Raw genomic sequence first — 13,518 nt, 5'->3', positions numbered from 1 at the left:
TCCCATTCTGTGATGAGCTTATCGAAATTGTTTAGGCTTTGTGCTTTGCTTTTATTATCTTTGTCTATTTCTTGTTTGATTTTGTTGAGTTTTAAACCATTTTTTTGCCAGTCTTTGTAGAGCTGAAAAATAGTATATGTACATTGTCCGGGGTTTGTATATGTGAAGTTTCTTCCATTGAATCTGTTATTGAGTCCGTATGGGTATAGTGTTTTGTACATTATTATTAACATGTCCTCCATGTTTTCTCTTTTAGTGGTATTTTCTATTATGGCTAAGATCGCAATAGTTATATTGGTGAATTTGTGTTTTTGAAAGTGTTTGTATTCTATTTCATTGGTGTATTTTTCTGTGGTATTGGCTTTTGTTGGGTTTTCTCCGTGTTTCTTTATTTGTGACCGATGTAGATTTATTCTTATGTGCAGTTCTGTGCTGGTTTGTCCTATGTATTGTATTCCGCATGTTTTACAAGTAATTAAGTAGACTACATTTTTGGTGTGACAAAATTTTGGTGCGTTGTCGTCGTTTTGTTGGTGTACTCTGTGCATTTGTGGGCATGTTTTGCATAGTTTATTTTTACATTTACTGAATGCTAGTTTTTCCTGGTGTTGATAGATTTCTCCGTAGCTTTCTTTGTGTGGGTTTTTAAGGTAATCGGGTCCGCTCGGTTTTTTGTTAATCACTTTTGGTGTGGCGGCATTGCATGCTAAATGACCGTTTTCAGGAATTGTCGGGTCCTGCGTGGTCATGTGTGCAATTTATGCTGTGATACCCGTACAGCATTTTACTTTTATTTGTATGTTCGTTCATGTTTAAATAGTTTTCAATTTATTTTGTAATTGTAGGCCCCGGTTCCTTGTGGTTACTCCGTAATACCCTTTGTCTTATTACCATCTTTATTGGTAAAATTTACTATTGGCTGTAGTCCCAGTAGCCGTTTAGTAATGCTGGGTGCTATCAGGTTAATATAGTTTTGTGTTTTTATTATTTTAGTTAGTTTCTAATTGATTGTTTTAATATTTTGTCCCTTGCTACGTTAATGCCATTGCCATAGGCAATTCGACAATTATACGTGCTGGATATATTTTTGATTGCTTAAACGAATTAAATTTGATTGTTTTATTGATTGTTCTAATATTTTATCCCTTGCTACGTTAATGCCTACGTTAAATAAAACGGGCTGTTATGCCTTAGAAAAGCTATACCGGCCCAGTCCAAAGAGATAGCAAACCAACTTATGTAAATAACAATAAATAACGCTTGTAAATATAATACAAACATATCACATTTTATTCAAATTAATGTTCACCACGGAGTTTAAAAACGGAAACAAAACCCCCCCCACCCAGGCCGCACCCCGGCTGACGTAGGAACCAACCCACTTATCGGAAGACTTGCTAAAATATCACCTTACAACAACATCAAGCAACAATAGACGCGACTGCGCAATAAAAACCAAACCAAGAATGAAACAAACAGTGAACAAGAGCTAACCCCTCTTTTACTGAAGGACCACCACCACCACCGGACAGATAAGTATAGCTCCACTCTCTTATTCCGATAATTACCCGTTGGGCTTTGTTTCTCCTATACCAGTTTGCTGAATTCCTAAATTAAGTATTAAAAATATTCAAAAATTTAAAGACAAATTAGCATAAAATATCATTATTTAATAAATTAAATAATCTAAAGGAGATAAAAAATCTCACTAAAAAGGCAAAACTGATAAGGAGTTAACAGAAACGGGTAATTATGAGACATTCCTTTAAAACTGGCTATCGATCCGCTCAAAGCCCCTGAAGAAGTAGCGGATAGATGACCAGATAAGGGAATGTTATTTAGTATTGTTTAGTATTGATTAATAACATTAATTAAAATTAAATAATTAGTATTAGAACTAACTTTTTATTATTGTTTATTATATAATTTGAACGCCACCACAGACCCCTAGGAATATGTTAGACTTGAAATGCTAACAAAATCTCCTGTTCAGGATACACCCTAATACCCAATGGAAAATAGACACTAAAGTTTAATTCATCTAAGCAATCAAACTAAAATATATATATATATATATATATATATATATATAATTGGTTTGGTTTGGTTTTTTTTTTTTTTAGGAGCATTAGCAACTAAGGCCATATTGCTCCGGGATATGCGGTGGTCATTCCCTGACCTTTCCGCATCCTCCATATTTGGTGGTGACGGGCTCGAACCCCGGTCTAATCAAGAAGCGTGTGCTACGCACTGCTGCTTCTTCCCACCTGGCTACGGAGGCGCCTATATATATAATTATATAAATATATATATATATATATATATATATTAGAGATTATATATATATATAATCTCTAATTTTAATTGTTTAACTAATTACAGTTTCCTTTATAGTTTGAAAACAAGATTTAACCAGAATCCTGAAACTCACTAATAAATAACAATCTTAATAACTAATAAAATTTAATAAACAAATAAGTTAGTTAATATATGCAGTACATTACATTTCAGATGTGTTCAATTTTTTCTTAAATTGAATGACTTTTTTTTTTCATTTTCTGTGATTAATTGAGAAAAGTAAATATAATTATGTCCAATTAGTTAATTACTAAGGCTATAACTTCATAGAACATTTAATAAAACTATATAGATTTACATTCTCTAAAATTAGTTTAGCTGTATAATATTTATTACTCTCTTCCTACATTATTCTTTTCTTTCTGTATATATGTTTCTCTGCACAAGTAACATCATGTTCACAAGTCTTGCACAACAATAAATGTAAAGTGTACACAGACTAATGATACTACATTAAGACTAATATTTAATCTATGAATTTCTGTTTTCAAATTCAAAATTTTATGAAAATCCATCTGCAGGGAATCCCTCTGTTACATGCAAACAGATGGACAGTAAAGACAATAGGCACTTAGCACATACATATGTGTGAACACACCTAATAATTCATATGTTTAGTAAACTGATAACAAAAAAAAACAAAAAAAAAAAACATGAGCTCTTCAAAGAGCAATGGCATTCATGTGTGCAGTGGTTAAACCGAAAACATTTCTTTTCTGTGCTTCTCCCACATTGCCCATTAATTTTTCCAATTACCCCACAGCAATAAACACAACATTTCGTGTTAAAGCACTGGGCATTGTGTTTACCACTAAAAGTCCAATATAAACTAGCACAGAACCCCACATGATATGAGTGGGCTTTTTTTTTTTTTCATAATTGTTTCCAACTAGCAACCACAAGACATTCTTCCCAAAATACAAAATGCATAAAAAACTTTTAGGGGCATATGGAGAAGTGTCACCAGGACTTGGAAATTTTTTGCATCATGATTGTTCAAAATTCTGCTAATATCTTTCTAGTGGTAAATTACAGGAGGCACTAAATATAATGGGTTTGATATAATAGGAGGAAATTTTAAAAACATCATCGAAGAAAGAGTTAAAGTAATAAGTCAGCTTCTGCTTTAGAAAAATATGCAACAGAAACCTTTGGCAAGAGATCTGAGGGCTTGACTACCAACTTGAACCAAGAGGCAAGTTTCCTATACTCTTTTGAAAATCAATTTTTCTTGGATTTATCAATAATTCGTTTATAACCAACCAGTACAGACAGGTTGCCAATACAGCTTGTGGGGTTTTTTCAATGATATACAAGAATTTTACTAGCAGGGATAAGGAGGTGATTATCCCATTATATAAGGCAATGGTCAGTCCATATCTTGAGTACTGCATACAGGTCTGGAGACTTCATTTTAGGAAGGATGTAGAGCTGGTGGAATGAGTACAGAGAAGGGTAACCAGATTGGTGAGGGGAACAAAGGGGTGCTCTTTCAAGAAAAGTTTCAGTTCTGCAAATTGCAGCATCTGGAGACTAGGTACCTATGAGGTGATCTGATTGAAGTGTTTAACACTTTGAATGGCTTGAGTAAACTCAATTCTGATGGGATTCTTCTTCAGACTATACAAATGAGAGGACAAATTCAAATTGAGGAAGGATGGTTGCAGAATAGGTATGTGGAAGTTTGCCTTCAGCCAATGGGTGGTTGATTGCTGGAATAGTTTCATCCATTGGTATGGAGGTAGATAGTTTGAATAAATTTAAGGAAGAACTAAACAAACTATTGGGTGAGATGGATAGGTGAAATGGGATTTTTTTTTTTTTTTTGGCTGATTCTGTATAAGCTTGCTTTCTTGCATCATTTGCCACCATTAATACTAACTGTTGAGAGCTTTGATATAGGCTGAGAATGAAATTTCAGATTTGGGTTAAAACTTTGTTTACCAATAAAGTTTTAACCCAAATTTGAAATATTAATATCCTGAAGTCTTGGTATTTTTTTTTTGTAAAATAATTATTTAGATAAAAGTCAAGAATTTAGACTTAAATGAGGAATAAGGATTTTGTCTTTAAAAGGAATAATTTCAGTAACACAATCTATGCAAACATTTATATGACAGGATTTAAAACCAGTCTAACCAACAAAAAGTGGAACAAAAATTGATACAGAACATACCATTTTGCATTGTTATACTGCCAAATGATATGAGGCTGAGAATGGCCATGCAACAGAGGCTCCATTAAAGAAGAGGCCATCAACAAGTTGTAACCTGAGGTGCCTAGGGAATGTTAACAGTGTACATTAAAGGGTTGTTGGTGAAGAAAAGATCAATAGTGTTAAGTATATAAGTAAGGAAAAGACCAATAGTGTTAAGTATGTGGTTATAAACTATCTTGGCGCCTCCGTAGCCAGGTGGGAAGGAGCAGCAGTGCGTAGCACATGCTACTTGATTAGACCGGGGTTCGAGCCCGTCACCACCAAATACGGAGGATGCGGAAAGGTTAGGAAATGACCACCGCATATCCCGGAGCAATATGGCCTTAGTTGCTAATGCTCCTAAAAACCAAAATAACAATAACAATAAACTATCTTGTATTGTAGTAAGTAAATACACAAGTTGTATTAAGGGCATTAGTAATTGCAAAAGCCTCAACACCTGTACCAATTGGAAATGAAAAACCTTAGTTATGAATATTAAGTTCACAAAAAAAAAAAAAAAAAAAACATATGCCAACAGGAATGAGAAATAAGTTCTATAGAATAAAATAAATAGATTTTGAGCCAAAGAAGATCAAATAAGAGAAGATTCCAGATTACAGAGGCATCTGACAGTTTTTTTTTTTTTTTTTGGCTGATGCTCTATAAGCTTGCTTTCTTGCATTGTTTACCACTTCTAATACTAAAATCAGAAAATACATAGGCACAATACCACCTTTAAAACTGAAGGAATCAAAAAAGTTACCACTTATAATTTTCCCCATTTATCCTTGAAAATATTTAAGAACAATCAGGACAAGTGATACAAGTGGTAGCTTAGGTCATAAATAACTGATTCATAAATAACTCAATATTTTTCAAAACTTGAAGGTAAGTTACTGATGTGTTTTCATTAAATGTTCTGATGCACATTGTTGGATAATCTTCCTCCATTTGCCTAAAAAGGTAAGTAGGGCTTAGAAGCTTACATGTGGAAATGGACATCAGTAAGATCAGAACTGAGACTAGACATTTGTGAAATTAATTGAATATAGTAGATTATCCAAATTAAGTGGGAATGTAAAATATCCAGATAACAAAAAAACCCGTATAATCAAACAAAGAAAAAAAAATCATTTTACATGTAATTTTAATACAGTACATAATATTTTATTAAAAATATACTCAAACTACATATTAAAATAAATAAATAATTATGTAATAGTAATACATACAATACATTACAATTAAGTAATAGATGTACATAAAGAAAATTATCGTTTCTTGTAAAAGTCACTTATTGACATTTGTTTAAAATGTTGCTCTCCTTTTTATAGTTGCCAAATCATGTACACTTTTTAAACATAAGTTATCTCGTGTTACATTCTTCTTGTTTCTCAAAACACACTTCATAGCAACCTCAAAATATTGAAAAGCTTCAGAATGCTAAGGACAAATATTTTCCTCCTTGACATTTTTTTGGTCCTGTTTCTCTACTTCCATGTTTGGAAGTAGAGAAACTGTATTTTGTAGGTTGTATGTTTATTCCAACACTCCACACAGCTGTCATATTACTGCTTCTATTATTGCCTATGATCACATAGCTGCTTGTTTCCCAAAATACAGTACTGACTTGTTAGAATTTACTTTTCTGCAAAAAAAAAACTAGTTTATGGCAGCTACAACATAAGTATGCTCTGAAAAACATCATTAGAATCAGTTACGACTGTTAAGCCAGGTTCAAAGAGCCTTTTGTTACACTTATCTATTTTGTGCTATTTTTATTGGGGCTGTCTTTTTGGAACTTGTTTTTTAAAAATCAATTGAAAGTTTGCTTCTGTTAAATCTAGCAGTGTTATGGCAACAAAACATAAACAGAGATTTAAGTCTGGGAATAAAACTGAAACTAAGAGGCTGATAGGATGGAACAAAATGGACATCGCAAAAAGATATGACATACCTTTACCTACCTTATCTACAACAGTGAAAAAAAACTTGAAAACACTGGAGCAGGCGATAAAAAACAGGAAACGAATTTGAGTTTCCTTTCCCAATGAAAGTTATTAACTTTTCCTAGTGCATGGGTTTTCTTTCTTGAGACATTTAAAATCAGGGACATTCAAAAGGGACACCCTGTATATTATTATTATATATTTCTCCTGTGCAATCTGGCTAATTGAAAATCCAGATAAAGGTCCAGACAATAGAGTTTCTACTGTGATTTCATTACCAACTGAAAATAACATTAATTGTCAATCATTTAGTCACTGTGTTTAGGTGTTGTACACTGTACCACATCATAGGTGTATATGCAAATTACATTCCTGTCTTTTATAAAATATACTACTATCCCCTTTTTTTTTTTATCCCATGAATTGAAATTTAATTCTCAGCAAAGTATAACACACTGTATTGGCAAGAGCATCTGACTACTCTTGAGGTTTGGGAAAAAGGACCATATCTACCATCTACAAATAAGGAATAAGTATAAAAGCAACTGCATTTATCTAGACGCAAGCATATCAACAATATATAACAGATGGGTTGAGGTGATGAACTTAGCTACTTCCAACAGAGTCATCACAGAATGCTACATTAATAATTAATATGTTTGTGCCATTGACATCCTAGAGTAACAGTACCTACATAATCACCAAATGGAAATGAATGCCATAACGCTACTAAAAACATTTAACTGCAGAAACTGTGTGTATGAGAGAGAGAGTGACTCAAGTGTCATCTACAAATCCCATTAATCCTCGTCAAATACTATCAACCACAAGCTCGTTGAGATTGCAGGAACTGATATCAGTACCACGATGATGCATAGCAAGCTGTATGAAATCATATTTTATGGAAAAGCTGCAGCACATAAACCAAATACCACAGAATGAAATGCACAGAGTTGACTTTCCTGGTGCATAACCCATCATTCGAAAGCTGTTATGATGTAATGAATCACAATACATAGCTTCCCATTCTGATGACTGTGTTTGGGTGTGGCAGACACCTGGAGAGCATTATTTATCAGAATGCACCCAGTGGTGAGGTTTGGTCAAGGTGTTGAGACTGTCTAGGTGTTGTTTCTCACAGTTTGGGCTTGGACCCTTGGGTTGTCACTTCTGAAACAAAACAAATGCCATGTGGCACACTGACACTCTGGGCAATTTTTAACATCACTTTACTGTGATTATGATTCAAATCTTCCTGCACTATGACAGAAATATGGGGAGGGTTCCACGTTATACTGCACAGCCTGCAGTGACTTGGTTTGAAGATATGGGCAAGAAAAAGGTTTACTGGCTTCTCCAGAGTCCCAACCTTAACTGCACTGAACACCTTTGGGATAAACTCAAATGTTGCCTTTGGGCCAGGACAATTAGTAGCTGAACTGACTGCTGAGATGAAGGAGGAATGGATCAAAATACCACCTTCCTGTCATCAAAAATTAATTTAAAGTCTACCAAAAAAGTTATGGTGTATAATTATGAATAAAGACAGCCAAAAAGTTATTAAATTCATATCAGTAAAAGGTTCTTAGAAAAATGCATATGTCCAGTAACTTTTCATAATACAGTATAGTCAGGTCTCCATATTTGCGGGATCTGTATTCACAGATTCATGTTTTTGCGTTGGCGGTCACAAAATTTATCATACTAAAAATTTGGCCGATGCTAAAATTTAGGCCGCATGTCATGAAATTTATCATACTAAAAATCTGGCTGATGCTTGCTGCATTCACCTAGTGAGCGACATTCGAGTAGGATGGCTTGGGACCTTTGTGTGCATCTGCGTTAGGCTACTTGTGCTTAAAATATTACTGTGATTATGTGAATACCCACGGGTTCTAAACGAAGTGCATCCAGTGATGGACAAAAGTCTAAAAGGGCCAAGAAAATTATGACTTTGAACGAGAAAGTCCGAATTCTAGATAAATGTCAAGAAGGGCTCACATAAAAAGTCATAGGCCACATATCAATGAATGTACCGTACAATACATAAGGAAACAAGAAACTGAGATCAGAGAGGCAGTGCAGAGTGGTGGAATGCATACTGGTAAATGCACATTTTATGTATGTGATAAAGTGATGTTAAAAATGGAGAATGCACTGTTCATTTGGATTGATGACCAGCACAGATTCAGATGTCTAGTATCATTGTTGCGGGCTCCAGGGTTTCCTCCATTCTCCGCTGAGTCCTCAGTACTGGGCACAGCTCAAGCCGATACTTTCAGCCAACAACAGAATGTGTTCTGCCATTGGCCAGACCCAAAAGATGTATAGCAGCCAGGGCAAACCACGTGTAGCATCCCCTGACCCCCACGCCCCTAACCGCATGGAGGCACGCCAGGTTCTACTATCGATGACTCTTTACTGGAGTCCCAGGGTAGCTGGTGGGCCCAAGTAGTAAGGAGCTGGTGATAGTGGGAGAAGTTTGGGATGTTTGTGTGGGGGGATAAGAGGATAGTTGGGAATGGCAGAAGGTATTCCCTAGAAAACTAAGTGAGTAAAGTAGTAAAAGAATACTGATTGTAGTGATGGACAGTGAGTCAATTCAAAATGGAAAGGGATCAGAAAGTGCATCTAGTAGTGGGTCCCCGGAGTGTTTGATATCCTACCCTCTAAGGGGTTAGGAGTGATTCTCTGGTGGGAGCCTGCTAGGCCAAGGCCTGTTTTCCACTCAACATGACTGAGTCAGCCAAAGAAAAACAACTTGTCTGTGAACATTGGTATGATTTTTGCTAAGGCCCTCGTTCTTTACAACAGATTTAACCTCCTGTACCCGCAGTACCAGGTACAGGAGATGATTTTCTGGAGTGAATGTTTCATGAATTTCTGGAACCAGCAAAGGCTGGTTCCAGAAATTCATGAGACATTATTTACTCCATAATGTAAAGATTGTGGGCAAGTCTGCTTCAGCTGATTACAAGGCTGCTAAGGCCTACCCTGCACAACTCAAGAAGCTCATCGAGGAAAAGGGATATAAACTTGATTGAACAGGTTTTCAATACCAATGAGACAGAATTATTCTAGAAGATGCCTCAGTGCACCTATATAGCCGTTGAAGAGAAGAAGGCCCAGGATTCATGGCAGAATCCTGGGCCTTCAGGTTGGCTGAAGTTTCAGCATCGGCCAACCCTGCTTCTTCTCCAGCATCTGAGACCCCTACTACTGAGGAGTACTGAACCATGGTGAATACCCTGGTGCATGCTTTGATCCTAATTATGTAATAAAATTTTGATACAGTATTTCGAAACATGGGTCTAAAATGTTACTCATTATTGTATAACAATTAAAACCTTTTAAACACATTTAAACATTTTTCTGTTAATTATAAATGGTTGTGTAAGTGTTTAGGCATATGTAGAAAACATCTGGGGCTATTTGGGCATGAGTACAGATTTTTGTGGAATTTTATGTTTTCGCAGGAAGTGTTGACATGTAACCCCTGCAAATATGGAGACCTGACTATATATATATATATAATGTGATGTGGGCAAAATAAACGTAAATTACTATTTACATTTGTTGCATCTATATGGCATACAGTAGAATTTTTGTATTTCTATATGCTAAAGTAAGTTAACAGCAAACCCACTAAATAAATCAATGCCAAATGAATACTTACAACAAAAACAAGCTCAAATTCATTATCGAGTTTATACTTAAGAGTGAGGCCTTCATGATAGAATGCTGAACTACTTCCTCTTTCCTGGAAAAATAACACAAGTATAACAAAGATAATAGTTTAAATTAAATGCTTAAAATGCAGAGATTTCAGCATTAGTTATATTATAACTTTGAAGTTCCATGTACACATTGATATTTTACAGCATTGATAATCAAAACAAGCCAGATCAGATTTAAAGCTAATCAATGCCGCAGCTAACAAAGCAGAAGTAAAAAGGTACGATTTTCCTCACCCTATGACTGATTAATTCAGTCATAGGGTGAAGAAAGCCCAAAATGTTTCTCCCCTCTTCAATTCAGATTGACCCAATTCAATAATTTTTGAATTCAGTTCATAAAAGTCACTGGTAATGCCAGCAAACAAAAAGGTCAAAGATGTACATACAAATTAAGCAATGCTAGTTCTCACCATAAGGTACATCGTAACCTTAAAAGACATGGGGGGGGTGAAGATTTCTGTAAAGGCCAAACACGGTTTTGTTCACCCCAAGCTGTCATCATGCAATGTACTGAACATTGCAAAGAGAAATCATATTTTTGCGATGTACTGCAGAATCTCAGTCATTATTCTGTAGAGGATGGATGCATACTTGGGTGGTCAAACTCCCATATATTAGACATTTACCATATTTTTTGCTTCCAGACATTTAGTAAATGTAAAGTTTCCTTTTAAATCAATAATTCACTCTATTCAATTACTTCATGAGTTTCTTGGTTTTTAATACTTTCCATGATCAGCTTTGGTTTCATAGCCCAGTTCCACATGGTTGATACCAAGCTAATCTTCCAAATCTACTTCATCCACATCTTAAAACTCAATATTTTTCAAAACTTGAAGGTAAGTTACTGATGTGTTTTCATTAAATGTTCTGATGCACATTGTTGGATAATCTTCCTCCATGACCACCGAACTGTAGTTGACAGAATTTCAGTCCGTGCCTCTACAACACAAAATATGGCATCTTTCAGAGTCAATGCCTTTAAAAATTGCTTCACTTTCTAGTTCTCTTTTATAATGAAACAAATAAAATGTTTACACTATGAGCAATTTAAATTTTCAATCACTCCTTGGTCCATAGGTTGGATTAAAGCAGTGACTTTTAGTGGTAGATAATGATCAAATATTTGTCCACTGTCTGTTCAGGAGTTCTCCAGCCATTTTCACTTGTTTAGAGAGGTGCAGGTTCAAATACATTCAATAACTGGAGGAAATTTCTAAAGGCCTCTTCAATTGAGGCTATAGTCAGTGAATCTCAGGTAGAGGGAATAGAGTTCCTCATTACTTATTCTGTTTTTTTGTATTATAATTTTTTTTATATTCCACATCACATGCAAATTCAGGCTATGAACACAGATACAACACACACATAAATTTGAGCAACGCCCAGGAACCATTAAGAAATAATAATAAATAAATAAAAAAATAAATTCTGTTCAGAGTGCTGACCTGTTTGGATGAGCTGATGTATTGTTAATATGATGGTAATCTCAATATAATATCAAGAAGAATTGGAAACTTGTCCACAAAAAAATTTAAATTTGAAAATGATGCACCCCCCCCCTCCAAAAAGATGAAATCTATGTTATCTCAGACACTAGAAGGGCATTTTCCACATGGATGAGTATAAAATGCCTAGTTCTTAAACCCGACTGGCCTGTTTAGGATTGCTTTCACCAGAAGGTTTTTTTAGAAGAGTTTGCTAATTTGTCTTCTTTCAAAATTTCTTTTGGATTTGGACATGAGTTAGTACCACCACTCACTAGCAATTGGTTGTTGTACTTTCCAATTTAGAACTCTAAAAAGCACTCATGTCTTTTGTCACCATTTTTTCTAGCCTCTTCTTTAGAGTTGTCAGAGGTGCTGTTCTACCAGTCTAGTTACACATTAACTGAAGACAGGCAATGAGTACACACATGCTTCAATATCTTTTTTAGTTCACTGGCATGTATCAGCTGAAATTGTTTAAATCTCTTTAGTACAATTTATAGACAATAATAAATTTACTACAAATAGTTATCCAACTTCAGAGATATAGCCCATTTTCAACAAAAAAAAAAAAATAATAATAATAATAAATAAATAAAATAAAAAAAATAATGAAATTACAAGGACAGCCTATTACCTCAGTCTTCTCTTCTAATACCAGTTTTTAAGTCTACCATAACAGAGGAATTATCAACATTAAGTGACAATTTTTTCACAGGATCATGTAGCTGGTTTGAAATCACAGGATTCCCATGGCTTCATTGATGACTGAGTGTTGTTACCCCATCCTAGTATAATAATTTATTAGGTACAAACTACTGCACTAAAAAGAAGAAATGCTGTGTTGTTCATATGTACAATGTGGACATCTCAAGCATGTTTCTGTAATAGTTTGCTTTTAAATAGCTTTTAAATTGGTTCAATTTAGAAGGTTACATGATAATCAGGCTAGGGAAAAGTATATACTTAATATTATAGTGGCAGAATGGCAAAGGGAAGCAAGCTTATACAGCATCAGCTGGAAAAAGCTAGTACTGAACCCAGAGAGACTACTAACTTAGTAGCTTCTATGATTACTTCTCTGAATGATTCTGATTTAGAATTTGCAATTGGTAACATTATTGGTTGGTCCCACTGAAAGGAATTTAAAAACTGCCTAAGACCATTTTGTAGTTGCATTTAAAAGAAAAATTCCTTCCATTATGGCACCTCTGTAGCCAGGTGGGCAGGAGCAGCAGTGCGTAGAACACGCTTCTTGATTAGACCAGGGTTCGATCCCGTGACCACCAAATATGGAGGATGCGGAAAGATCAGGGAATGACCACTGCATATCCCCGGAGCAATATGGCCTTAGTTGCTAATGCTCCTAAAAACCAAATAACAAACAAACAAACTTTCCATTTATTCTTGACAGTAGTTATATTTTTAAAGTAAATCCCACATCACTATATTATGATCATCACTGCCTAATGGCTCCTATATGGAGATTCTTAATGCATGAAGAGTTTTTTTTTTTTTTTTTTTTTTATGTAAACCACAAACACGAGAGGTATCAGAACATATAGTACTTAGTACCGTGCTTGGGTTGGAGGTTGAGAAGACGAAAGAAGATATTTGTTGACAGTGGACTTGAACTTCTGTAGACTGTAATTTTCAGGAAATACATATGAAGGAAGGTTGTTCCAGAAAATGACAGTTGAATGAATAAACGAAGAAGATGAAAAGTTGGTTCTGTGAGTTTGAAGTTGGACAGTAAATGGATGTTGGCGGCATGTGTTCGGACTGTT

The 13,518-nt window shown here is 35.0% G+C and overlaps 1 protein-coding gene across 1 annotated transcript in view; it reads right to left on the bottom strand.

The window, feature by feature from the left end:
- The window catches only part of SrpRalpha (signal recognition particle receptor alpha), a 135,425-nt gene that overhangs the window by 114,803 nt on the left and 7,104 nt on the right, over positions 1 to 13,518 (bottom strand). Inside the window, exon 2 of the mRNA XM_090388178.1 lies at positions 10,184 to 10,267. Coding sequence (XP_090244304.1) covers positions 10,184 to 10,267 — 84 coding nt within the window. The remainder of the gene's footprint in view (positions 1 to 10,183; positions 10,268 to 13,518) is intronic.

The sequence above is a fragment of the Mastigoproctus giganteus genome, chromosome 13 (assembly GCF_048544385.1).
Source record: "Mastigoproctus giganteus isolate SK-2022 chromosome 13, ASM4854438v1, whole genome shotgun sequence".
Taxonomy (NCBI): Eukaryota; Metazoa; Arthropoda; class Arachnida; order Uropygi; family Thelyphonidae; genus Mastigoproctus; species Mastigoproctus giganteus.
This window is presented reverse-complemented; position numbering and strand designations above follow the sequence as displayed.